The sequence below is a fragment of the Emys orbicularis genome, chromosome 14, assembly GCF_028017835.1.
Source record: "Emys orbicularis isolate rEmyOrb1 chromosome 14, rEmyOrb1.hap1, whole genome shotgun sequence".
Classification (NCBI taxonomy): Eukaryota; Metazoa; Chordata; order Testudines; family Emydidae; genus Emys; species Emys orbicularis.
The window spans coordinates 36,689,068-36,716,169 of NC_088696.1; the positions used below are offsets into that span (position 1 = coordinate 36,689,068).

General features: G+C 49.5%; 1 protein-coding gene across 1 annotated transcript in view; it reads left to right on the forward strand.

The window, feature by feature from the left end:
- Positions 1-2,048: 2,048 nt before the first annotated feature.
- The window catches only part of CPNE2 (copine 2), a 131,951-nt gene continuing 106,897 nt past the window's right edge, over positions 2,049-27,102 (forward strand). The window contains exons 1-3 of the mRNA XM_065416363.1: positions 2,049-2,216; positions 21,914-22,093; positions 26,819-26,893. Coding sequence (XP_065272435.1) covers positions 2,049-2,216; positions 21,914-22,093; positions 26,819-26,893 — 423 coding nt within the window. The remainder of the gene's footprint in view (positions 2,217-21,913; positions 22,094-26,818; positions 26,894-27,102) is intronic.

A 27,102-nucleotide genomic window follows, 5' to 3' on the forward strand; every position in this document is an offset into this window, starting at 1 on the left:
TTTTTGTTTGAAGCACTTTCAGTCTGATTTTAAAATCGATGTCGTGAAATAGGACCTGTTGGCCTCAAGTGTTGCTCTGACGTGGTTGAAATGTGGTGTAACAGTGTTCCATTGTCAGATGGACCGCTTTTTCTAGCTCTGTTTGCCCAGCCTGCAGCGCCAGTTCCTGTCCCGCTCGTGGTGGGAGGCCAGTTGGAAATTACCTCCTATGTTGATATGCCCTATGAATAGCTTACTTATTAGGTTAAATGTTAGAGCCTGACCTGAGCCTCTCTATATTTGTGTAAAGGGTGTAGCTTCTGACTCAGACACGGGACTTGCTGTGTGGTTTTTTTTTTTTTCTAGGGTGTGGCCGAACCATCCTGTTCTAATTTAACTATTGGGTACTGGACATACATTAGCTTATTTTTAAATGCCAGCACACACTTCGCGGCTCTGCAGCATTGTGGCAAGAACTTAATAGAAGTGCTCAAGCAAGTCTCATTTCTGTTCACTAGGATCTTCCCAGAATTGAACCTCTTTCCACCTCCTTCCCTCGATTATTATTGTTGTTGGAGCCTTTCTGCTTCTTATTTCAGATGACGTTGAAGCTAGACAAATGCAGACTAGAAACAAGGTGCACATTTTTAACAGTGAGGGTAATTAACCATTGGAATAATTTACCAGGAGTTGTGGTGGATTCTCCATCACTGGAAGTATTTCAGTCAAGCTTGGATGCTTTTCTAAGGACTGGTCTACACTGGGGGGGGATGGATCTAAGGGTACGTCTTCACTTACATCCGGGTCCGGATGTAAGCAATCGATTTTCTGAGTTCGATTTATCGCGTCTGGTTAAGACGCGATAAATCGATCCCGGATCGATCCCGGAAGTGCCCCGGATCGATCCCGGAAGTGCTCGCCTTCGACGCTGGTACTCCAGCTCGGCGAGCGGAGTACGCAGCATCGACGGGGGAGCCTTCCTGCCGCGTCTGGACCGCGGTAACTTCGGACTAAGGTACTTCGAATTCAGCTACGTTATTAACGTAGCTGAATTTGCGTACCTTAGTCCGAAGTGGGGGGGTTAGTGTAGACCAGCCCTAAGATACGCAACTTCAGCTACGCTATTCGCGTAGCTGAAGTCGAAGTACCTTAGTTCGACTTACCTGGCCGTCCTCACGGCGGCAAGTTGACCGCCGCGGCTCCCCCGTCGACTCCGCTTACTCCTCCTGCCGAGCTGGAGTACGGGCGTCGATTCGGGGATCGATTTATCGCATCCAGACGAGACACAATAAATTGATCCCCGATAGATCGATTACTACCCGCTGATCCGGCGGATAGTGTAGACGTGGCCTAAAAGAGATGTCTAGTCCAAACAGGAATTAATTCAGGGAAGCCCTATGGCCAGTGTTATACATGAGGTCAGACTAGATGTTCACAATGGTCCCTTTCAGCCTTATGACCTACAAATCATTTAGTCTGACCTTGTATATAACACAGGCTATAGAATTTCAACCAATAATTCCTGCAGGGGAGGGCATTCTTTTTCCCTCGTGCGCGTGAACGCCGAGCCCAAAAACATGGTTGAGCAAGAGTCTTTCTTTGAGAAAGGCCTCCTAACTTGATGAAAAACCAAGTGATGGAGTAATCCCCATGCCCCATGGTGAGCTGTTCCAATGTTCGCTACATTCACTGTTACAAAAAAGAAAAATCTTCTTTTCAGTTTTCTAACGTCAAGCGCTTGGACTTTATTTCTTAATCTGCTGGGTTATAACGTCTTCCGATATCGGGTATCTTCTCTCTGGTCACTTGGGCCTTGATCATGTAAACGTGAGTAGGAGACACAGACAAAATAAAGTGCTTGGAATAGATCAGGACAGGAAGCCATGCTCCAGGATGGAGCTAATGTAAAAGGCTCAGACTCTGGATATTTTGGGAGCTCTGCTGCTGAAGCCTGAACTGACGTCGTGTTGGCTACAATAAGCCCGCTGTTTGCTTTTCTGCCATGACTGATGCTTTCCTACATTCCCTTGTCTCCTGCAGATTGTCTGGCGTTTTTACTACCGGAGTCCATGGCGTATACATTAAGCCCCTCCCCTGCTGGGCCTATCGGGACCCAGTACTGTGTTTGCAAAGTCGAATTATCCGTGTGCGGCCAAAACCTTCTGGACAGGGATGTGACCTCCAAATCTGACCCGTTTTGTGTCTTATTCATAGAAGTCAATGACAAATGGACAGAGGTAAGTCACAAAGTCCTCCTATTGTCTACCCTATGCTGTTGGTGTGTGAATAGTCCCACTGAAGCCAATGGAGCTACATGCGTGAGTGAAGTTATGCATGTCCTTAAATGTTTGCCTGATCAGGGCCTGAATGGACAGAAAATACAGAGTGGAGAAACTGAGGCACAGAAGGGTCAAGCGCCTCCATTTACAAATGTTCTCTAGACTGAATGGCTCGATCAGTTAAACCCCACTATTTTCACAAACATATGTAATAATTTCTATGTGGTGTAGTTTTGATTTCAGCTGAATTCAGTAAAAAGTGGTAAGAAAATGAATGCTATTTAATGAGGGCTGGGTGAACAAGTGCAGGTAAAACAAGAAATCCCCCGAACCTTCTCCCAATCAGAGCCACAGCTGCTTGTGCCATAGTTGGAACAAGTTAACACTAAAATGTCTTCCGTGTTCCCCTATGTCTGTCCCTGGAGCCTACTCAAAATTTGCGGCAGAAGTACTGAAATACACAGACTCTTGTCTTAATGCTTCCAGCTGGACTGGAAGCAGGAAGTAATGGGAATAGCATGAGAGCTTGTGCCCAGGGGTTATATAGCCCAATTTTTAAGACGCAACTGGGGGAGAGATTTTCAAAGCTCTCTAAGCCCAGTTGGACACCTAGTTTTTTTTTTTTTTTTTTTTTTTTTTAGTTCCCATTAAAATGAAGCCAAGTTGTTTGGACAAGTGTCCACGTTTTTCCAGTGGTCACCTGAATTGTTTATGGTCTGTCTGTCTTTCATTTAGACCCAGTTGCACGTGTCAGTGCCTTTTCGTGTTTGATCAGTTTTACCTTTAAGAGGAATGATCAGCTAAGTGTGATCATCTCTGGAGGGTATTGGAAACTTCAGAACATTCCCAAGTTTGCCTGAAAGCCTCAGTATTAGGCATAAGTGATTGTCTCAGACCCGCGAGCGTGGGTATGTGAGTTCTCACTGTGATGCGTCTGGTTTCGCTGCCATTACATTCATCTCGCAGACTTGTCTCTCTTGTCATTTGGACAAAAATCTTAGAATTATGATTACAAGGCTCAGAAATGTCAACCTCTGTCACACCACAGTGAAGGCTTAAAATCATTCCTTAATATTCCAGAGCTGCCCGAGTCACAATCCACAGTCCTATGCAACGTGTAGAAGCTTGGGGCAATGCTGTCATGATCCCTAATGACTCGAGCCCAATCTGAGCACATTGCAATTCTAATTTAATGTGGTGTCCCGGGTGCCAAGGCCCTGGTTAGAATCCAGAGGTGCCATTCCAAGTTGTATGCTGAGCTGTTTTTTGGAGCCCCAGCTAAGTGTGAAGCTGCTCTTTGGATTTGAATTTGCTAGTCATTAGGTCAGTATGAAATGTTACGTGATGGCGCAGGTTTGGACTGGTATATTGGGTACTGCTGTTGATTTGCATTGTTCAGGGGGACTATGGATGGGTTGTGTTTGAATACCTAGGGCCTCATCCGAAGCCCATGGAGGTCGATGGATTTGGGGTCAGGCCCTTAAGGAATTTCAGATCCATAGTTTGGAACAGCAGGTGGGGGCCACTGGGCAAGAAAAAGGAGAGGCACTAAAGTGATGAGGTTCAGTTCTATGCGGTGTGAACTGCAGTCCAGTCAGTGACTCACTGGGAAAAGCCTCTGAACGGTTCATGAGGCTTGATCATGCTTGGCTGGATGAGACGTATGCACCACACCTGTCACCTTTTATTGGAGGAGACACTGAGCAGAAGCTACAGCTTAACTCTATCATGGCTTGTTTCTTTGCCATCAGCTCCAAACACCCTAGAGCAGGGGTGGGCAAACTTTTTGGCCCGAGGGCCACATCTGGGTGGGGAAATTGCTTTCAGGGCCATGAATGTAGGGCTGGGATAGGGGGTTGGGTGCAGGAGGGGGTGCAGAGTGCGGGAGGGGGCTCAGGATGGGGGTTGGGGTGCAGGAGGGGTGCAGAGTGCGGGAGGGGGCTCAGGGCAGGGGGGAGGGGTGTGGCGGGGGCTCAAGGAAGGGAGTGCCAGGTGTGGGGGGGGTGTACGGGAGGAGGCTCAGGGCAGGGGGTTGGAGTGCAGGAAGGGTGCGGGAGTGGGGTTAAGGCCAGGGGGTTGGGGTGCAGGAGGGGTGCGGGGTGCTGGAGGGGACTCAGGGAAGGGGTTTGGGGTGCAGAGTGTGGGAGGGGGCTCAGGGCAGAGGGTTGGGGTGCAGGAGGGGTGCGGCAGGGGACTCAGGGAAGGGGGATGGGGTGCAGAGTGTGGGAGGGGACTCAGGGCAGGGGGTTGGGGTGCAGGAGGGGTGCGGCAGGGGACTCAGGGAAGGGGGATGGGGTGCAGAGTGTGGGAGGGGGCTCAGGGCAGGGGGTTGGGGTGCAGGAGAGGTGCGGGGTGCGGCAGGGGGCTCAGGGCAGGGGGTTGGGGTGCGGGGTGCAGGAGGGGTTTGGCGTGTGGCCTCTGGCCTGCCGCCGCTTACCTTGAGTGGCTCAGGGGTGGCACCCGATCCCAGAAGCGGCCGGCACCACGTCCCTGCGGCCAATGGGAGCTGCGGGGGGCGGTGCCTGCAGGCGAGGGCAGCGCGCGGAGCCCTCTTCCCCCCCCTTACCTCAGGGGCCGCAGGGACGTGGTGCCGGCCACTTCTGGGAGCAGCGCAGGACCAGGGCAGGCAGGGAGCCTGCCTTAGCCCCGCTAAGCCATGGGTCTGGCAATCCCGCGGGCCGGATCCAAAGCCCTGACGGGCTGGATCCGGCCCACGGGCCGTAGTTTGACCTCCCCTGTCCTATAGCCTTATAGCTCATGCCACCATGTCAAAACTAACATCCTTGGGGAGAACAGAACTGAAACCAAGTTATTTCCCAGGAGTGGAGTTTGACAGGTCTAGGAAAGTTGAGAGGAAATCGGAGAGAGTGAAATCTTATCCATTTGTGCTGGATGTTGCGCAGACCTGTAATAGGGGGGTCGTGGCAACAAAGAGCCTATCTTCTAAAGAAGGACAAGATCAAAAGCCCAAGGGAGAGGAGGGGGAAGATATGGTTAACCATTTTGAGAAGACAGGGTTGCATAGATTAGCGATTGTGTGTTATTTGAAGGCTTATCCTGTTATCAAGAAGCCTGTTTCAGAAGGCACACGTGGAGGAGGGGGAAACATAAGCTCTAAACCTAGAGGGAGAGAACTAGACTATCACTTCCACTCCTTTTAGCACATCTGGGAAAACACAAGGTATGCTGCCCAGCTGCTATGACCAGAGGTTAGCAGCTCTTAATAATGTTGCCCATCAGCAAGGGCCAGCTGAGGTTCCTTAAAGAGAAACACGCTGCCACTGCGCGGGTTGAAAATCAGCGTTAGCAGCATGATTCTTCCTGGTGGATTGCTGAGGAGCAGAGAACGGCTTTCGGTTACTCCCTTTGCCGCCCCTTAAATTGAGATTGAGTGCCCTCCCCAACATGCCCCAAGGCAGGACCTGCAAACATGAGTTTGTTCTGGGAGAAGAGGAACTCCAGCATCCATCCAGCCCTGTGACAATGGAACAAAGATATCTAATTTGTTTCCCCCTTGAAAATGAAAAGCACAAAGAGCCATTGTGTGGTCTTGTTTCAGGCACTCTGCCTCTGCAGTATGAAGCTGCTAATGAAACTAATGGTGTGTGAATTGGATGAATTATTTGATGATTTAAGTCAGTTCTGGCCAGATACCAAGGATCTACCATCCAAAAAAATAAAAAAGAAACACCAGCCAAACATCTACTCCGCTGAAAATAGGCCTAGACTGGAAGGCAGCACAACAGCACATCACACAAACAGGAATACTTAGTCCCTTTGGGCACTGTTTGTGTTTGATAAGCAGGACTGACCTGGCCCAACTCGGGGGCTGGGGAGGGAGGATCTTGGCAACTTCCTAGGAGCTATGGGACCACTTGCATAAGAGGGACAATACTGCAGGTCTCCTCGTCTTTCATATGGAGACTACAGGCCCTAACATGTAAGGGTCCTTCTTGATCTGGGCAGCCTTCCTTGTGGATGGAGGCAGACCATTGCATGCTAGGAGTTGTAATCTGCGTGGGTTGAACCTTTGCATTTATAGATGAGAGCTACTGCAGGCTGGATTGCAGAATACCATGGACTTCACTGTAGCTGTGGAGTGTCTTATAGACTTGCCGTAGTTAGACAGCTCTCTGGTGAGACCACCAGAAAACCAACCCCAATTTCTCTTTCTTCTATCCCCTGGGATTGAAGTGGACGTTCCCCTCTTTATATTAGAGGTTCCTGCAGTTCTTTAGAACCAAGAGTTCACCGCTTTCTAAAGGGCAGCCTTTGGTCTTACTTTGGTAACTGGTCCCTATTTAGAGAACACGTTGCTCTGAGGAATTGTGGGCAGCCTGTCCTCTGGTCACAATGGCGGGGGAGTTTTGCGTTTTTAATTTAAAACCCAAGATTGTGCAGACAAAACGTGTTGGCTCAGTGTTCAACCAAAGCCGTGAAGAAGGCACGGGGCCAAGATGTTTGTGCAAGGAACTGCAGGTTTATTTTTATGATTCTGAGGGATGTAATGTGTTGGAAGACTTTTCCTTATGTAACAAGTTCCTGAATGGAAAAAACATAAAGAGCACTGGGAGAATTGTGGAGCCATTCGCTTCTAACCTGTAGGTCACCGCTTTGAATTTGGCCCAGGCCAGTAGTGGTAGAAGATAATTAATAGCTATGGACTGGTACCACTCTGCCTTATGTGGAACAGGTAGATTGTCCCTGGGGACAGGAGTCCCCACCAAAAAAGCACTGACAATTGGAACGAGTTGGACTGACACCAGGAGGGTCTTGGCCAAGAAGCCGATGAATGAACTGGGTTACTGGGTTATAGCCTGAACTATCCTTAGCTCCTAGAGTTGGTCCCTCGAAGTCAGGGTTGAGGAACATTGATGGGGCACTCTGGGTGGGGTATGGGAATCTTTCACTGCCATGTTGTATCTGTTCTGTGAGGCTAAAGAAGATCTTACGTCTCCAGGGCTCTGAATTCTCAGCACCTTTCAACAGTAGTAAAATTTCACTTAAATCAAAAGCTAAAACCCATCTCGGTCTTGATTTTTTTTTTTTGCTAATGCGGTGATCTGGGTTAGATTCACAGGATTTCTAATCTTGTCATGCAGTGTCCCTTTAACCCGCCGTAATTCTAAAGTCCTCTTTTGCTGTCGATAAGATTGTGTCAGATGGCTTCAACATCAGCTTTCTTTACAACGCAATCAAATGTGTGGTTTATTTTTTGCATCTGCTGTGTTTAGCCCCTGTTACTTTGCAAAATACACTATAGAGATTTGGTCTTGAATGGGTAGTTTCTTAGACACTCTGCTTTTGTGGAGTCAGCGAAGGTCAGCACATTGTTAGAACTTCGCTGCCAATGGCTGGACTGCCTCCATCTGGAAAGGGGGAGTGGTCACTGATCCTGAACGCGAAATGTTCGGGTTTAGAGAGCAGCTGGCGGGGATCCACAAATGGGGGGTGGGGCAGGGACCTGGGACTGGCCAATGTTACTCCCAGTAAGCTGCTGCTATGGCAACAGGAAGGTTTTGTCCTGATATTTTCAGGTTGGTCTGGATACAGGATGGTCACTGGGCTGACGTAGCTTTGGGGACCCTCGGTATGTCATCATGGGATCTCGTGCCCTGAAGTCGTTTTGAGGCAACATCATGTTGCAGTACCCCATACGATGTAAACGTTATGGGATTGCAACGGAAGGACAAGTCGACGAGGATAGACTCTGTGTGTGTAATGGGGTTGAAGTGATGAACTCCCTTGTAGGAGCTGGCATAGGTGGGAGAAAGCATGAAGTTAAAGCTCCTTCAGAATGTAGGTAAAATCCTTCAGTAATCAGCCACTAACGATCAATCCAGATGACCACAATGGAGGCTATAGTTAAGACTTGGTGCCTGCAATGTCTTACATGTGGTGCCAGATAACGCCAACAAAGATTACGATTCAGTGTTGTTTCTAGCAACCAGATTGGCTCCCAGGTGCAATGATTCTGTCTCACTAAGCTTAACAAGACATGAAAATTTGCCGTGAATCAGCCTTTGAAAAAACACAAGCCAAGAAGCTACATAAAACTTAGTCATGTCTTAATTAAACTTTCCATCGAACTGATGTCATGTTGCTGTGACCATAAAGGAGCCGCTCGCTGTAAGATGCAATGGGGCACGCTGACAAATGCCATTCCTGGTGTGCCCTGCAGAGAACAGCTGGCTGCTTTTGTACCACTCCTGCACCGGTCACCTCCGATTGATAGAGACCCAGTGACTCGCTCTGAGTCTCATCCTGCTGTTTCTATCCTGTCCCCTCTTTGCATTTCATAGCCTGGACTATCTGGTCATGTGCAGCAGCAGCAACATGGCCGATGCTTAGCTTGCACTGGAAATGGCTCACAAGGTCTCTGCCCCAAGGAGCTAGCAGACTAACTTCATGCAAATACGGGGCCAGCTTTTCAAACGCTCAGCACCCACAATTGGAGCCAGATTTTTTCAGAAGCGCTCACCTGCTGAGCTGTTCTGAAGCTCCGGCTGTGTACTTGGGTGTCTAAAATGGCAGCTGAAGCTCTATTGAAAATCCAGTCCGACATATCCAGGTCAAACACCAGAAGGCATGGAGAGACATAGGACCAAATTCAGACCTGGTATAAGCAGACGCAGCTCCTTGTCCCCCGTTCGGTGTTTCCCTCTCTCGCCTCAGGGTTAGAGATGAGGCGTTCTGGCTCCTCAGCCTCCATTCCTCCCCTTCTCTCTCTCGGTATTTGAGTGAGGCTCTGCGCTCCCCAGTTGTTGAGGACTATGGAACATCTCTAAATCTCCCTTCTGCTTCTAGGGAGCTTTAAAGTTGTGTTCATCCTGGGCAGGCTCCGTTACTTGGGGAACTTTTCCTCGTTTTGTGCTTGTAATTCAAGGTGCTCCACTTGGCCCACGCAGAAATCTTTATTTAGTCCAGTGCTCTTTCTGGGACAGATTAAAAATATCGAACTTCTCTTCCATGTTTGGACCCAAATGACTCTTTCCATTGGTTTAATTCTTTGCAGGATTAAAAGAATTCCATACAAGTTGAGGAGAGAGGTGGTTTTCTCCTGTGTACTGGCTGTAATGTGAGAAGGGGGTTGTACTTGGTAATGGGTCATTGGTAGGTTTGAAGGGTACCTTTGTGACACCAACAATCAAACTGTGCCAAAGGACCAGAAGGTGGCCCACCTGCATTTTGTTGCGCATTGCAGCGTAACAGACAGATTATAATATTGTCAACTCTAGACCTGTTCAAAGGGAAGCTTTCCGCCTGTGAGTGCGGTGAAGCCATCTTTTTCAAAGCGCATGGAAGTACTGTGCAGCAGTTGGCCGGGATGAGAGCAGAACTGATCTCATGACACCCAGGTCCTTGGAGCAGCCCCTAGGTTAAGGGGAAGTCTCTTTATATTTGTTGAAAGGGGCTGTGAGCAGGGTCTCAGGGGAGCCAAGTGAGGTCACTCAATGAGGGTGCACTGCAAAGAATGGGGCAAACAATCCCCAAAGCTGGTGGATATTCCAATACTTCGATTTACCAAGCCAGCACAAAACAGGCTCTAGAATACCTCACTGGTTGCACATGGTCATATTTTAATTGGAGTACGTCACAGGGGCCTACCTTTGTAGCAAAGACGAATAGGCAGGCTGGTCCAGCTGAAATATGTTCTGCAAAATCTGGAGCAACTGGGAGTGGCTCATGGCAGGGGGCTGGAAGGGATATGCCCTGTTCCACCCCCTTCCTCCAGGCTCCCTCCCTACCCCTCTCTGCGTCCTCTACGGAGCTGTGCGCACGCTGCCGCTTTTCCCCCTCCCCCTCGCTAGGGCCATCAGCTGATTGGCGCAGGGAAGGAGAGGAGGAAGGTCCGGAAAGCACCGCTGGGGGAAGAGGCAGGGGAGGGGGGAAGCTTGGCTGCCACAAAACCAAGCTTCTGCCTCCTGCCCCTGCAGGGGAGAGCGGTGGGCGGGGGGGCTGAGTGGGGCTGGGGGCTGGGACCGCGGCAGGGAGCTGCGTGCCACTCAGAATCGGCTCGCGTGCCGTGTTTGGCACGCGTGCCATAGGTTGCCGACCCCTGCCTTAAAGTAACCCAGCCTTAGGCCCCCACCCAGACACCCAAGTCAAATATGATGAGGATTACTGAAAATCTTATTCATCATATAGGAAAGTTCTACCAATCCCAAAGGATCGAACACATTACCTCCCAGGTTAATGAATACTCCAGATCTTACCCAAATACATGCTTGTAGCCAATTCTCATTAACTAAACTAAAATTTATTAAAGCAAAGAGAGAGTATTGGTTAAAGGATCAGTATACACACAGACATGAGTACAGTTCTTGAGATTGAATTCATAGTAGAGATGGCGAGCACTGTAGTTGCAAAGCGTTCTTCTAGGATTAGTTCATAGGTTATAGTTCAATCTTCATTTTCAGGGTGTTCCAGTTTAGGTCTGGGATCTCAGCCGCACGACTTAAGCATCTCCTGCATAAAGCATCAAGCAGGTCTGAGATCAAAAGGATTGGGACCCAAAGGTCTTTTATACAGTACCAGGCCTCCTTGTGACAGCTCAGAGTCCTTTGGTGAACAATAAGCAATTATGGGGACTTTTGAAGTAGATCCATTTCCTAAGCATCACCGGTAATTATCCACACAGATTAGCATAAGGCAGTTGCCCGTTTTCCATCGTTCTCAGGTGATTAGCTATACATTTCAAAGAGAGAGGAACACAGCGATATCCTATGTTTACAGTTCATTTAAATGTTAATATTCCTTTTTGATCTCTGAATCAATAGCTTTAGTGACAGACAGGAACTGTCTGTTTACATGGCTAACATATGAGCAAACTCATACAATTAATATCACCTCCAATTTCTAACAATATAGGTTTGCATTTCAGGGTTCTAGCCTATCTACCATGGAGTGGCCCTAATTACCCCTCACATGTCTCTAATGGTTGCTTCTGTGTCATTTATCCTGCAGGATGCTTAACCCTTTCTGGCCATACATCACACGTTGTATAAGATTTGTTGCATTGATAGAACAGTAGTAGCAACAATGATCTGCATGGTCATATTTTAATTGGAGTACGTCACAGAGGCCTACCTTTGTAGCACAGACGAATAGGCAGCCTGGTCCAGCTGAAATATGTTCTGCAAAATCTGGAGCAACTGGGAGGTGTGATCAGAGGTGTGTGGAGCCGGAGATAACGTCTATAATTAAAGGGATCGATAACCCTGTACAGTTTGGTTTTGGGGCAGTTCCCTATCCCCCAGAGGGCCCTTCTGTAATATCAAGACTCAAATAACTAACCTTTTGGGATCAGCTTAACCCAAAAGCTGATGAGGATCCCCTTCCTTGAGCCCCCGGCTTTTCTTTCCAGCATTGCTCCCCATTAGAAACACAACCGTATGACATGAATCAAACTGGAATTAACTCAGGGAAGTTGCATGGCCTACGCTTATGCAGGAAGTCAGACTAAGTGATCACAATAGCTTTATAATCCATTCATCTTGCTGCAGCGTCTCCATAAATTTCGCCTTGTTGGTCCCTGCTAACTTTTGTTCTTCAGCACGGTTTCTCTCTTCCCCCCTGTCAACAACCCGGCTATTTTCTCAGCGCGAGGCCAGCCCGAGGGCACAGCTCCGGTCCCCTGACCCTCTTCCAGAGGCACTGTAGTGGTGCTAATGTAGAGTTTAAATAACAGTGCTTTGAGGGTAGTAATTTCAACGGGTCTCCCAAATTGAAGCTCTATTAAGGGTCTTTGGCATCCTAATTAAGGCTGTAGCATTTGCTCAGCACAGTCGTAGGAGTGGTTTGTTGTTGGCTGGGTTTTGCAAGTCGGGAGAAATGATCTGTGGACTGGTACCCTGTGCTGGTCTCCTCCACTCACTTTAAAACCATGGATCGGGTCCTCCGGCTGCAGACAGGGTTGCTCCAGGTCTATTGCCTGGAGCGAAGCAACGAGGGCAAAATGAGCTCTCTGTGATGTGGTCCACAGGGATTCTGTCTAATCATGTTACTGAGGCGCCAGTGAAGATCTTATTTAAAAAACAATAAATCAGATGCTAGCAGAAAAACAGGCCCCTCTGGCTTCATGGTTTTGCTGATGCAATTTGGAATAATACAGAATTCATGCCCGGAATAGGGGCCAGATTCCTTGTGGGTTTTTGGCCCCCTTAAACCACCAAAACAGCCTAAAGGGGAAGTGGAATACGCCCTATGAATCCGGTGCGCTGGCCAGTATGGAGTTGCTGGAAAGGCTCTTCATCAGCCCTGCTCCCAGCAGAGGGAGCATTTGGGGGCTGTGCGTAGGGAGACGGGAGTGTGGCTGGACTGTGCTGTGCTCGGGCTAGTCTCACCTGGCTGATGGGGTCCCTAAGAGGCAATTGCAGCCTGGTCATAAATGTGAGTAGCCTTGTGGCTGCTCTGATTTATGCCGGGGTTCTGGCAGATCCCAGCTGCCCGAAATATTACAGGGAGTACGAAGGTGACTTAAATCCATTTTTGTGCCACCTACTGCCACGTTCCTGTGCAGGGACAGAGGAACGGAGAATCAGGGCCTTGATCTTTTAGAGATGAAACCGAGTGAGTGGATGTAAAAATGGCAGGAGATCTTTCTATCAGAGACAGGGTTCTGGCATGCCCTAGCCCAATACCAAATTGAGTAATTCTGCCTACTCAATATCCAGCCCCAAGAGATCAAAAACTGTCAGGTAAAAAAATTGTGAGATTGGCTTAAAAATAATAAATTCTGGTTTCTGACCCTTTAGGGAGCTGTCACTTCACATTTTCAAGCCTTTCTCCCAAATCACGAGGGCTGGAAACTTACGTTTTTAATTTTAAATGAAAGCTGAGATTCCCATGCAATCTCCTGATTCCAGCAGCTGGGGGTCTAAGAAACCCACCTGATATCATGAGACGTTCTTCTTCACACAGCGCACAGTCGACTTGTGGAACTCCTTGCCTGAGGAGGTTGTGAAGGCTAGGACTATAACAGCGTTTAAAAGAGAACTGGATAAATTCATGGAGGTTAAGTCCATTAATGGCTATTAGCTAGGATGGTTAAGGAATGGTGTCCCTAGCCTCTGTTTGTCAGAGGGTAGAGATGGACGGCAGGAGAGAGATCACTTGATCATTACCTGTTAGGTTCACTCCCTCTGGGGCACCTGGCATTGGCTACTGTCGGTAGACAGGATACTGGGCTGGATGGACCTTTGGTCTGACCCAGTACGGCCATTCTTATGTTCTTATGACTTGCGATAAAAATCACAGCAGCTGGCATCGCTGTAAATCCTATTTCCATAGCTTCATTTCCTGTCCCGCACTGTGTAGCGTTGCTCTGAGCTGTTAAAACAGCTGCTGTGTTCCATCCAAGGGGTGGATGCATGTCAGTGGTGGGGGAAAGGATTTCTGTATGGCTGCATGTGGTTGGTGGAGTGGCCTGTCTTAGGGGTTTGTGCTGCCGTCCATCACCATAGTATCTGATAGCCTTCCTTGGGGGTCAGTAGCAGTCGGGGAAATCCCTAGTGTATTTCGTGGGTCTCTGGCACGCCTCCCTTTTTAGGGCAAAACCTCGGGTTGGGTTTTTAGATTTTATTACTATCCCCTGTGTGTTGGTTGGTAGGGTTTTAATGGGTAGAAATCTGGGATCCTTCAGTATGGAGCAAACCTTTTAATATTTAGCATTACAGCAGCATCCAGAGTTCTGAATCCGAAGCAGGGCCCCATTGTGCTGGATAATACTACTCACATAGTGCTGATCATTTGATTTTCATCTTCCCAGCGGGTGCAGCAGGGAGCTATTTTGAGATAATATTAGTTTACTCCACATGTTTTCCTGGCAATTAAGATGGAATAAGTTACTGCCTTATATAGACCAACTATCCCTGTATTTTTAGCAAAATTACCATATTTCCATTCTGTCCCTCCACCAAAAAAAAATAACAAAATCTCTCCTACACTGAATACGTCTTGGGGGAAGTAAAAGGTGTGTCCTTGTTTCCGCTCCTGTCACGTATCTATTTATAGCTTTCCAATGTTTGCAGGCTTTCTGTCTCCATCCATTACTCCTGATGAAGCCAGTAGTCTTCCTGGTCCATATGGATGAGTGTTTGTGGCAGGTGCTCTTTAGCAGCAGGACGTGTTTGTCTAGTGGTTAGAGCAAGGGACTGAGAGTCAGGAGAACAGAGGTGTCCTGTTCCAGTCTGTACAGCTTGCTCAGTGTGGATGTTGGGTGAGTCACTCAGCCTCTCTCTGGTGTCTGTTTCCCAACTTGCAGAATGGGGATGATGCTGGTCTAATTAACAGGGAGGCAAAATTCCTTCCTCTTTGTGCAGTTCTTTGGGGCCCTCGGTGGGCACAGGGTTGGTAAGCGCCCTAGAAACGCAGAAGAGGGAGTGGTAGCGGCTTTCTTAACAACCAAGGATGTGAAGACAAGTAGCGGGCGATGCTGGAGTTGAAATGAGGAAGGAAACAGCTCCCCTTGTTGGAATAGTATTAAGGGAGGAAGATCGGCGTTTCCCTTGTCAGCTTGAATGGCACCATTTTTTGCCTATTATATGGAAGGATGGTCTAGTGCAGGGTGGCCAACCTGAGCCTGAGAAGGAGCCAGAATTTACCAATGTACGTTGCCGAAGAGCCACAGTAATACGTCAGCAGCCCCCCATCAGTTCATCCACTCCCAGTGCCTCCCACCCACCAGCAGCCCCGCTGATCAGCCCCTCCCCCTCCCTTCCGCCACCTCCTGATCAGCTGTTTCGTGGCATGCAGGAGGCTCTGGGGGGAGGAGCGAGGGCACGGCAGGCTCAGGGGAGGGGGCGGGAAGGGGTGGAGTGGGGGCAGGGCCTGTGGCTGAGTCAGGGGTTGAGCAGTGAGCACCCCCCGGCACATTGGAAAGTTGGCTCCTGTCGCTCCAGCCCCAGAGTTGGTGCCTGTACAAGGAGCAGCATGTTAACTTCTGAAGAGCTGCATGTGGCTCCGGAGCCCCAGGTTGGCCACCCCTGGTCTAGTGGTTAGGGTGCTAGCCTGGCACTTGGGCGACCTGAGTTCAATTCCTTGTGTAACCACCTTGGGCTTGTCTATCCTTGGAAGGTAGTGCTGATTCAGGCAGGCTGTGACTTGAAAGCACAAAAGTGGGCAGGAGGGATAGCTCAGTGGTTTGAGCATTGGCCTGCTAAACCCGGGGTTGTGAGTTCAATCCTTGAGGGGGCCATTTAGGGAATGGGGGTAAAAAACTGTCTGGGGATTGGTCCTGCTTTGAGCAGGGGTTGGACTAGATGACCTCCTGAGGTCCCTTCCAACCCTGATATTCTATGATAATAGCTGTCCCTGAGTAACTCTGTATGTGGTCACTCTTCTTCTGGAACAAGCGTGCCTTGTTCCTGCTTCGCTTACACCTCTTTAAACAGGAACAAGGCCCTCTTCTTCTGGAGTAAAAGTGGCCACACACAGGGACAGCAAATCAGAGCCCTCCGTGGCTCGGGTCCTCATGTGTACCCTGTGTACCCTGGGGCTAACGGCACTGCCCTGCCTCACAGAGGTGCGGTGAGGATGCACACAGTAGAGATTGTGAGCGCTCAGCTACTGTGGTAATGGGGCTGTATAATTGGGACAGCTGGAACTGGACCTGTGAAGCTGGCTTGTTCTTGCCTTCTGGGCCATGACCCCCAGGTGAACATCACCAATTGCCTTAGGGGAAGGGGACAGTTTAGTTAACCCCATCCAGTTCCCTCTGCCTCGGTAATCCGGAGCATCCCATAAACCCGTGCGCTGTTTCCTAAGCTGCCTCCTTTAGCAGCGCCATGTGACCTGGTGCAAGAATTATGGGAGGGCTGCACTAGAGGTCGACAGGTGGCTGATGCCTGAATGTCGGGGGTGGCAGTTTGAAGGAAGAGTTCGCCCGTCTTGGTCGTGTTGGGCTGCTGTGAAGTGACCCTGGCTGATTGGCGAATAGAGAGGAAAGGCTCGGGGCAGTTCACGGGTGGCCGCTGAATTCATCAGACTCTGACCAACTGATGGTATTGTGCCTCAAAAATCCAGGCCCTGAACGCCAGCCCCAGCTGTGCAAATGCAAACCGTGCAAACAGTGCTCCCTTTCAGAGGCAGCGGCCGTTGCTGTGTGGAGTACAGCTCCAGGGAGAGCACATCGACCAAGGCTCAAAGCATCACCATTTTCCAGCACCTGCAGCCAAGAAAAACATGTCCGGGCTGGAGTCCCTTTGGGTCAGGAAGCTTTTGGCACAAACCATGGTGCTATTAATCTGTCTGAGGCTTGGTGCTTGGAAACTGAGTCTCATGAGGCAGAGCTTCCCTAGTCCCTTAAACGTAGCCCAGTTTGGTCAAATCACAGCTACGTGCTTTGTAATAGCTCCAGCAGCTTTGCCCTGGAATAAGAGACGTGAAACAGAAAAAGACCTGTTAGATCATCTTACCCAGCCAGCTGTGTCAGGGCAGGATGGTTCCGTGCGCCGTGTATTTTGCAGCACTTTATCCAGTTCAGCCTTAAGTGCCTTAGTGAGGGTCTGCTTCCCTTGCGATTCTATCCCACAGCCTCGTAGATCTGATAAGAAGTCTCTTAAATCAGCCTAGATTCCCTCTTTTGAAGTTCATCCCGGTATTCCTCGCTGAACGTCCTTATACCACTCTCATTCCTCTGCTTCCTGTGCGCTTACGTCCTGGAAACCTTTGTAGTTGGTTATCAGGTTATATACCCTTCACGTCCCACTTAGCAGCTGCCTAGCCAAGCTAGACTTCATAGCTCTTTGTATTTTCCCTCATTAATCTCCCTCGTTAGCTTCCCAGAAGCATTTTTGAGCCTCTTCTCTGAACTTCCTCTAGTTTCTCTCTCTCATCAGAGCTGGTTTTGTGGCTAAGGGGCTAGACAGGGACTTGAGAGATTAGGGTTCAATCCCTGATTTGGCCACAAAGTTCCAGGGTGTTTTGGGGCAAGTCACTTCAATCTCTTTGTGCCTCGTTTCCCCCGTTGTAAACATTGGTTGTTTTTCTCAGTCCTTGCTGCTGAGAGTATCCGCGTTTTAGAGCAGGGTCATTGTCACTATGTTTATATAGTGCCTGGCCCAATGGGGCTGCAGGATCAATCAGGGTCTCTAGGTTTCATTGCAGCAGAGAGAATGTTTCTGATAACGAAGTCCCGAGATTAGAGTTCAGTATCCCATGGGTGCAGTACCCCAGCCACGTCCGATGTGTGGAGAGGGACGTGCGCTTTCCTGACCCATTGGCCACTTTCTGCCATATCACATGTCTACTTTGCTGTGGTCTGGGTCTCTCACGCTCCATTACTGCTTCCTGTGTTTCTCCCTCCCATTGTCAGTGTGTTCAGGTTATTTTTTCCTGCGTGTATTTCTGGTTCGAATCTGGTTTTATTTGCTCGTCAACCCCTAGCTTCCTTAATAGGATTTTTCTGTCCTTCCTGGTGTTTGTAACTCCTCTCAGCTTCGGGCCTCGGCAGTTTTCAGTCTACTCCCTCTCCCAGATCAGAGAGGAGCTTGTAGAAAACCAGACCCAGCATGATCCCCTGCATCGCCCCCTGTGCTCCTTCCCCCAACTCAATACGTTGTTGTTTGTCTGCAATCCTTCAATTGATCGCCAGTCCTTGTGCCTGGGCTCAAACGCACAGTGTCTGGAACGAAGTTCAAACTCACCTCAACCATTTGGGGCAGGCCCGGGCATAGGAGAACTAGCCGGTGATGCCAAGATGCTGTCACGCTTCTTTCTCAGCCTTTCTGGTTAGGTGAGTTCCATTGCCGCTAAGCTCGTTAATGAAAACAAAACGTACAGTAGCTTTTTCAGCAGCTAGTTGAGCGGGTGCCAGGGTTAGTCCGAGCTTCCAAGCAGGAGGGAATGGTTACATGCTGTTCCAGGCAAGGGGGCAGCCTTGTGAGATGGGCCCGCGTTTCGGGTACTCTCTTCTCCCCACCCGATCCAAGCCCTTTGAGCTCTCCACGGGGAGTGCTTCCCCGAGACTTCAGGCAGAGTTGTTCATCCCCCTCCGGGGACTCGAGGCTGGAATACACGCGTGAGAGGCGGGACAGCCTGGCCTCTTGGCCAACGAGAACACCTGGCACTGGTAACCCAGGAAGGGCCCAAGTGAGCAGTCGATGCTAATGCTGCTTCCCAGTGACCCTTTCCAAACGGTGGGAACTCGCAAGGGGGAAAATGGCCAGTCTGTCCAAAAAGAACAATGAAAGAAGCCCTGTGTGTGAGCCCTAGAGAAGGTGAACGGGGGTCCAAGGAGAACTAAGGGGCCTTTTCATATTCAATAAGCCCTGTTCAGTTAGGAGAGGGGGAGAAGGGACTGAGGCCAAGTGGCTGGCGGTTGGGCTTATGGGAAGAGGAGGAGAGTTTGGCTTCATTGGCAACTTCACAACGAGACAAACATCAGCCTAAGCTTTCTCCCACACTTGGCTGGTCTAGGGGGTTGTCTGCATGCCCTCCGCTGGCCCAGTCCCTAGTTCTCTCTACCCCAGATCATGGACGCTCCAGCCACTCCTCCAGCCTGGTTAGAGCAAACAGAATCAGCATGGGTCAGCAGTAAGGAGACTTTGGGTACGTCTTCACTACCCGCCGGATCGGCGGGTAGTAATCGATCTGTCGGGGATCGATTTATTGTGTCTCATCTAGACGCGATAAATCGATCCCCGAACGTGCTCCCTGTCTACTCCGGAACTCCACCAGGGCGAGAGGCGGAAGCGGAGTCGACGGGGGAGCGGCGGCCGTCGATCCCGCGCTGTGAGGACCCGAGGTAAATCGATCTAAGATATGTCGACTTCAGCTACGCTATTCTCGTAGCTGAAGTTGCGTATCTTAGATCGATCCCCCTCCCCCCCCCCCCCCCAGTGTAGACCAGTCCTAAGCAGAAGAACTTTAGCTTGGTTGCTAGAAGCTGCCTCCCTGTTAAGAGATCTAGAATTTGTCCCCTTCTTATTCCATTACTTAATGCCCTTGGTTGTAGCCACCCTTCTGGCTGCTTGAGAGCAGTGCCGGGTTGTGCTGGGCCTGCCTGTCTCCACAGTGCACTGAGCCCAGGATGCTCAAGGCTTGGCTTGTGACCAGCCGTTTCCTATGCTCAGGCAGTGCCTTTGAATGTCAGATCAGGCCCTTTTTTTCCTGCAGCTGTTGTACATGTTCCTTAGTAACAGGCAGATGTAAAAAGCTTGCATGATGGGAGGGGAATTCTGACTCGGGCGTGCATGTAATCCAGAGTTTAGCACAGAGGTGACTAATTCTAGTGCAATGTAATTGCACAGATCAACAAAAAAGATACCGTGCTCTTTCCTTTAAAAAGAGACCCGTCTCCCCTCCTTTCTGCTGCCGGAGCAGCCAGCGCACCAGTCTCTGTGTTAGTAATATGTTGGCTTAGTAGCAAGCTATATGCATTTCTTACACACATGGCACCTTTGTATCCAGGTGATGAGTATTAAGGCCAACATTGTCCAAGTTGGCACCCAAAATAAGAGGCAGCTTCATAGCACTTCTGAAAATCAGGCCACTTATTTTGGGTGCCCAAATACAGATCTAGGTGCCCTTCTGTAACAGCTCGACCACATCTAGATTTGCTGTGAAAGGCAGGCGTATGTCCCGGCAGGTTGCACTGGGGCTGCTCCCAACCTCAGCCTGTTATGAAGTTAACAATACATTGGAAGCTGTTCTGGGCCAAGCCCTGGCTAGGGCACTGTTGAAGGTGGACCAGGGTGGGTTTCTAGAGGGCTGTTGAGAATGTCCCTTCCAGAATCTAGGTCCGATCTGCTGCAGGCGCTGTGTTGGGCGCAGCACTCACCCACGGAAGGAGGTAACGGCTGGGGCCTCATCTGCCAGGTACATCCTAATGTTCCACGGATATCTAAGTCATGTGGAAATGCCAAAGAGCAAAAGAGCAGCTGTGGCAGAGAACCAGCAGCAGGGAGGTTATGGAAAATCTGTTTCCTTTCAAAGATTTTCAGTTTGAAATACGTCAAGGCGTGGACATGAAATCCAAACAACACAGCACAACGCAGAAGTCTACCAGCCAGAAAGTGACACCTGCTGCTTTAATATGTAGCTACATATACCCAGACCACCCCCGCCACCTTCCAAAGGATCCCTTGTTCACCCCACCCCAGATTCTGTTGTTAAGAGCGGGCTATTTTGGACAGCAAACCTCAATGGTGGTTCTTGAGCATATCAGCATTCCCAGCCATCCCCTGCTAGCATATTGTCCTTCATTGTGCTGGGCTAAATCCATGGAAATTGAGTGTAATGAGTTTATTTTCTGGCAGCCCTGGAGAGTAGAAGTCAGAGGAAATATGGAGGGCTCTGCACCCCTTGCTCTGAGTTTGGAAGAACCTGTTGCTTGTTTGTGTTGTCGCTCCTTGGCAGAGACTTTCTGGCTCATAGGTTGGACCTTCAGTAGCTTGGGCCCGACTTGAAAACATCTAGGATATATGAGAGCATCTCTGGCCACTTACACATGCTGATGCTCTGTTTCCAGGCGCAGCTGAGATAATCGTACGGGTGGGTTAACTGCACAATTGTACACCCACTTGGGGTGAAATTCCTCAGGTGAGGAGGCCCAGTGAAAGGCCCTCCCTGCAGTTTAAGCCCTTAGAGAAGAGGGCCTGGCTGAGCAGATGTGCTATGGAGACCCCTGCATCTGCTGTTATGGAAGGGATCTCTGTGCCAGCCCCTCGTAGGCCAGCGCAAAGGGCATAGGTGGGGGAGGACCAGGTTCCAGGAAATGCGAGATGTACATTGATCCCGGGGCCCTAGTGGAATGTGCAAATAGGGCCTGTCCCGAAGCCCTCAACGCAGAGACTCTTGCAGGCTTCAGTGAGCTGTGGATCAAGCCCATAGCATGGAGCAGAGGCCCTGTGGAGGCGATGCACTGCAGCCCTGTGCTTTGGCCCCAGGACCAGAGCAGGATTTCCCCACCTCTGCATTTCACCCTCATGAACCTCAGTTCTCCAGTTTAATGAGTCCCATCTCTCATGTGCTGAGTACTAAAGTCCAGGCCCATGGACTTGCGATGTATATCCTGAATGCTGTGTATTTATTTTGGACATTGATTCTGTAGCTGGTTATTAATTGCTGCGGGGTTTCTGAATGGCAGGGGAGCAGGTGGAAGGGCTTGTCTACACAGAGAAGCTAATTCAGATTAAGGTAGGGTGTGAATTTAAAGTGGAATCGCTATTCCTGATTAACAAAGTGGATTAAGCTTTTAGGGCACGTCTTCACTACGGGGGGGGGGGGGGGTCGATTTAAGATACGCAAATTCAGCTACGCGAATAGCGTAGCTGAATTCGACGTATCGCAGCCGACTTACCCCGCTGTAAGGACGGCGGCAAAATCGACCTCCGCGGCTTCCCGTCGACGGCGCTTACTCCCACCTCCGCTGGTGGAGTAAGAGCGTCAATTCGGGGATCGATTGTCGCGTCCCAACGAGACACAATAATTCGATCCCCGAGAGGTCGATTTCTACCCGCCGATTCAGGGCACTTTTATTTAGAGGCACTTTTATTCCAGAATAACAACATCCACACAGAAGAAGTTCATTAGGAATCGTTAGGAATAACTCCCCGTGTAGACAAGCCCTACGTGAGTGGTGGGATGGATACAGCTTGTACATATCTGGTAGACCTGTTGATCACTTGCTCAAACTCCTTGTCTAATTGCAGATCGACAGGACAGAGACGGCCGTGAATAACCTCAACCCAGCCTTCTCCAAGAAGTTCATCGTCGATTACCACTTTGAAGAAGTGCAGAAGCTGAAGTTTGCTCTCTTTGACCAGGACAAGTCGAGCATGCAGCTGTATGAGCATGACTTCCTGGGAGAATTCTCCTGCACCCTGGGCACGGTGAGTCTACAGCAACGCTGCGCCCCAGCAGCGAGCAGACACTTGTGTGGCTCCCTCAGTCAGAAGGATCCGTTACACCAAAAATCACAACCGTGTTTAGGTTACACCCAGTCCCAAAGGAGCAGTCACTTACCACAGGTCAATTGCAGCTTAGATCGCACACAAAAGTCAATGCTTGCGGCCAGTGCTATAATAAACCGTCTTAAGATTTATTAACTAGGGAAAGGAAATAAGATCGTTATTTACAAGGTTTAAGCAAGTAAACACACACACACAAATGAGTTAGTCTTAAGTTCTAAAAGGTAATGGAAGCGTCTATAATAAGCAAGATCTATGTGTCCCTTAGGGCTAACCCAGGCTAAACACTGGGGGTTTCTTGCTTCTGCCTAGAAAACCTTGCCCTCGAGAGCCCAAGCAGCATAGAGATAGTTTCTTCTTATTAGGGATTTTTATTCCCTTTCTCTGACCAGCCTTCCCAGCTGATGGAAGGGAATTCACTTGCATGTTTCCTCTTCCTGGGGCATGCGAGAGGGCAATCAGCAAGGCTTTTGTCCTCTTTGATGTTCCACAATAGTTCGCCTGGCATTGATGGACCCTCTCTGTTGGGCAGGAAGTAACACCTTCTGCTGGAAGGTGGCATTTCACACTAGTTAACATCTTTCTTCCACTTGATGATTTACACCATTACAAAGGACTGCCATGCAAACACTTAAATATTCCTTTTATAACATGGGCTACAGATGTTATAAGTGAGATTATGAAATGCTTGTAAATTGCTGCATGCATTAAAGTCTAATCACTAAACACATTCTTAGCATTCTAATACCTATTTTAACTATACTAACACACAGGTGAGCCAGACTGGTTCCCGCTATGTATTTGTCAGAGTTCAGTTGAGACCTAAGGGCCTTGGCATGAGCTGGCACCTCATCTGCCAGCGTCACAACCTCCACATCCACCTGCTGTAGCCTAGATTGTAAGCTCTTTGATGGCAAGACTGCCTTTTCCATAAGGCCAGGCCTACACAAGAGAAGGTTTGCTGGTATAACTCTACTGGCAAGCCCTGCTAGCTTAGAAACAGTTTATACCAGCAAAAAGTGCATGTGCTGGTATAGTTTTATACCAGTTCGGCAAGTGAAATAAGTTACATGGGCAAAAACACATTGATGCTGGTCAGGGCCGGTGCAAGGAAGTTTTGCGCCCTAGGCGAAACTTCCACCTTGCACCCCCCGCCCCCGTTGCAGCTAACCACGCCCACCCGCCCCTCTCACCCGAGGAGCCCCACCCGCCACGGCAGCTAACCCACCCCCCCACACCCAGGGAGCCCCCCCTCGCAGCAGCTACCCCCCCTTGCAAGCCCCCCCTCCACAGCAGCTAACCCGGGCCGGGGAGTCCCTGCCCCCCTCCACGGCAGCTAACCCCGCCCGGGGAGCCCCACCGCGGAAGCTAACCCCGCACCCCTCCACGGCAGCTAACCCCGCCCGGGGAGCCCCCCTGCGGAAGCTAACCCCGCCCCCTCCACGGCAGCTAACCCCGCCCCAGCTCTCCTCCGCTGAGCACGCCGGTGCCGCTCTAATTCTCCTCCCCTCCCAGGCTTGCGGCGCTGATTGGAGAAGAATGAGAGCGGGGGCTGTGTGCTCAGCGGAGGAGGCAGAGTGGAGGTGATCTGGGGCGGGGAGCGGTTCCCCTGTGTGCCGCCCCTTTACTGTGGGCGGCCCTCCCCGCACCCCCCCCCCCCCCCCCCAGCTCACCTCCACTCCACATCCTCGCCTGAGCGGGCTTTTAGGCGCCCTCAACCTAGGCGGCCGCCTAGTTTGCCTAAGTGGTTGCACCGGCCCTGATGCTGGTATAACTGCAGCTACGCTGCTGGAAAAACCTTACAGAAATATTGCAAAAAATTGCACCCCGGCCATGTAGCTACATCGGCAAGGGTTTCTAGAGTCAGCCTGGCCTACGCATACAGCAGCGAGCACAATGGGGTTCGTAGGGACTACCACAATACAAATAATTCCGCTTGAAGGGTGACATCAGACCAGTCGCTTTCCTTTTGTTCATAGTCACTTTCACTTCCTAGTGCTGTTTTCCTGCCCCCCAGCAATGTTTCAATACTCCCTCCAAAAAAAAAAAAAAAAGCCATCCTGTTTTGCTTAGATTCCCCTGAAAATTTTTCTGTTCAGTTCTGTCAAAGCCTCTTATAAAGAAAAAACACCCAACATATTCAACACAAACTACTCTGAGCTCCAGCTGATGTTCTGATTAACTAAGGTTAGTGATTCTCAACTTTTTTTCCCCAATGGGGCCCAATGTTACAGTGAAAACTTTCTGGATCGCCCTTCCCTCCAGCCATAAAGAGAGGGTTGCAACAAGGCTGTGAGCTCCTGGCCATACCCAGTTAACTTGGCTGTGTGTGTTCTGCACCTGGTGGATTAATGCTGGAATCGAGCCCCTGACTGGGGCGCCTTGCTGGAGCACAATTGCTTTGTGGCTCTTGATGGTCTCGCAGTGGACAGCAGGTTGTTGCTGTGATGATCTGGCAGCCCAGAATAATCATGGGGACAAATTGGAGTGGCAACACTTGTTTTGGTGTAACGGACTAGACAAGATGCAGTGCCCTGGAGTGTCAGGCTCGCGAACTCAGCTGAGGGGGGTGGTGGCTTCTTTCACTGGATTTTGATCACTGCTTTTTGCCCTTGTAGGGTTTTATTAAACCTGCCCAGTTTTGAGGTCCGGGCAGCTATTAGAAGGGACAGGAAGCTGCCTTAGGTACAGATAACCTGGCTCTGAAGAGCCACTAGAAAAAGCATTTGACTTCCCCTTTTAATTTCCCTTTTGTGTTAGAGCTCTGTCAGATTAGTTTGGAGTGTTTTGTTGCACCTCATTAATTCCGCGGCTGGATTTAAAGGGAAGACTGTTTCATTCCATGACCCCAACCACCTCTGCAGCCATGCGAACTAAAACTATGAGGCATGATCAAATCTCATGCTTCAGGGCACAAGCAGCCAGCCTGCCACGGTCAGGAAGCAACTTTTAACCCCCGATGTGCAGTGCTACATAAATGCCTAGTTTCACAGAGGTTTTTTTGCCTGTCTCTGAAGCAATCGCTTTTGGCCAGTGCTGGAGCGAAGATACCAGACTCGCTGGAATGATGGCCTGGTCCTGTAAGGAAAATCCTGTAGTCCTTGATGCGATGAGACCTGGCTGTGACTTAGGTTATGTTTACACAGCTGCAGCGCTTCAGTGTCGACATTCACGACAGCGACGGGAGGGGTTCTTCCATCACAGTAGTGAATCCACCTCCCCAAGAGGCGGTTGCTAGGTTCATGGAAGAATTCTTGCATTGGCCTGGTGCTGTCTACTCTGGAGGTTAGCCTGCATAGCTGCGACTCTGAGGGGGGTGGATTTTTCACACCGCTAGGGGAATGTAGCTGTGCTGATGTAAATGTTCAGGGTAGACCAGCCCTTACCGTTGCGTCTGACAAAGTGGGTATTTACCCATGAAAGCTTATGCTCCAATATGTCTGTTAGTCTATAAGGTGCCACAGGACTCTTTGTCGCTTTTTACAGATCCAGACTAACACGGCTACCCCTCTGATACTTGTTGCCTTTAATATCTCCTTCCTCAATTAGAGGAGAGGTCTGTCTTCCGGAGCGGGGGAAGCCTTTCCCGTGAGCTCGACTGAGAATCCGGGATAAAATCCAGTTAGACCTGTGCCACCATCTCTTATCTCATCTGGGTGGAAACTGCTCTGGCCTAGGATCGGAGCTGGAAATTGCAGGAAAGCACTTTAACTAAGTGAATTTTTCCCTCTAATGCTGCTGCTAGTGCTCAAATTACACATGATGCCGTATTGCGGCTGAGTAGATTGCAGAGGGTTATTTCAGCTTCCGAATGGCAGTTTTCAGGCTTCTTAGGAAGAGAACTGGGAATTATACAATATATATCCACTTCCTAGTATGATCAGCGCTGCTCCTCGTTTGGGATCCGCTGAGGCAAAATGCAAAGTGCCCCTGAAAACTACAGGAGTTTGGGAATGCCTAGTGTTCTGCGGGATTGGGCCCTTAGGTAGTGAGGAAATCAGTCATCAACGGAAGAGCAAAACTGGCAGAGAAAGGAATTTTACTGTCATGCTTCTAAGAAGTTATTTAAAACGAGGAGGAGGAGTTCAAAAAGTAAGTCTGTATCAAGCTGGTGCAAATCACTGTAGCTCCATTGACTTCAACAGAATTGTGCCCATTTACACTGGCTGAGGATATGGCCCGTAGTTTGAATTGGATTCAAACTACGTTCTTTAGGCCGAGTGAAAGTGTTGGGTAGTGTTGCTGTGCACCGTTTAACTGCTGCCACGTTCCACCCTAGAGACAGCTGCATTTTGAGTGGGGTGAGCTTTTTTTCCTGAATATATCGTTTAAGAACCCAGTCCTGTGAGCTGCCGAGCACACGCCATTAGACTTTAGGAGGGGCCAACGGTGTTTTGCATAAAACAGGAGCAAGGCCTATGCTTTTAAAGAGCTTTGGGAAGGAAGAACTTGATGCAAATGTGCATTGGTGAGGATGGTGACATTAATCAAGTACTGTGTCTCTGTGGTCCTTTTAAGATACGTTTTGAAAAGCTGCGACTGTGAACATGTCACCAGAATTAGCTAATTTAGGCAGTGATCAATTCCTCCTCACTTTGTTTTTGATCATTTAGACCATTACATCTCTGGTTTTTGTGGCTTCCTTAGATTGTCTCAAGCAAGAAGATAACAAGAACGCTACTTCTGGGAAATGGGAAGCCGGCTGGAAAGGGGATGATAACGGTACAGTTACTGATTTATTATATATATTGTGTGGGAATATAGATAATAGACACGGTGTGGTCCGCTTGAGAGTGCACCGGATTGGGACCCCTGAGTTCTATTTTCTGCAAGTCACTTCACCTTTCTGAGCTTCCGTTTCCTCTCCTAGCTTTTGTCTATTTAGATTGTAAGCATTTTGGGGTAGGGGCTGCCTCTTGCTACGTGTCTGT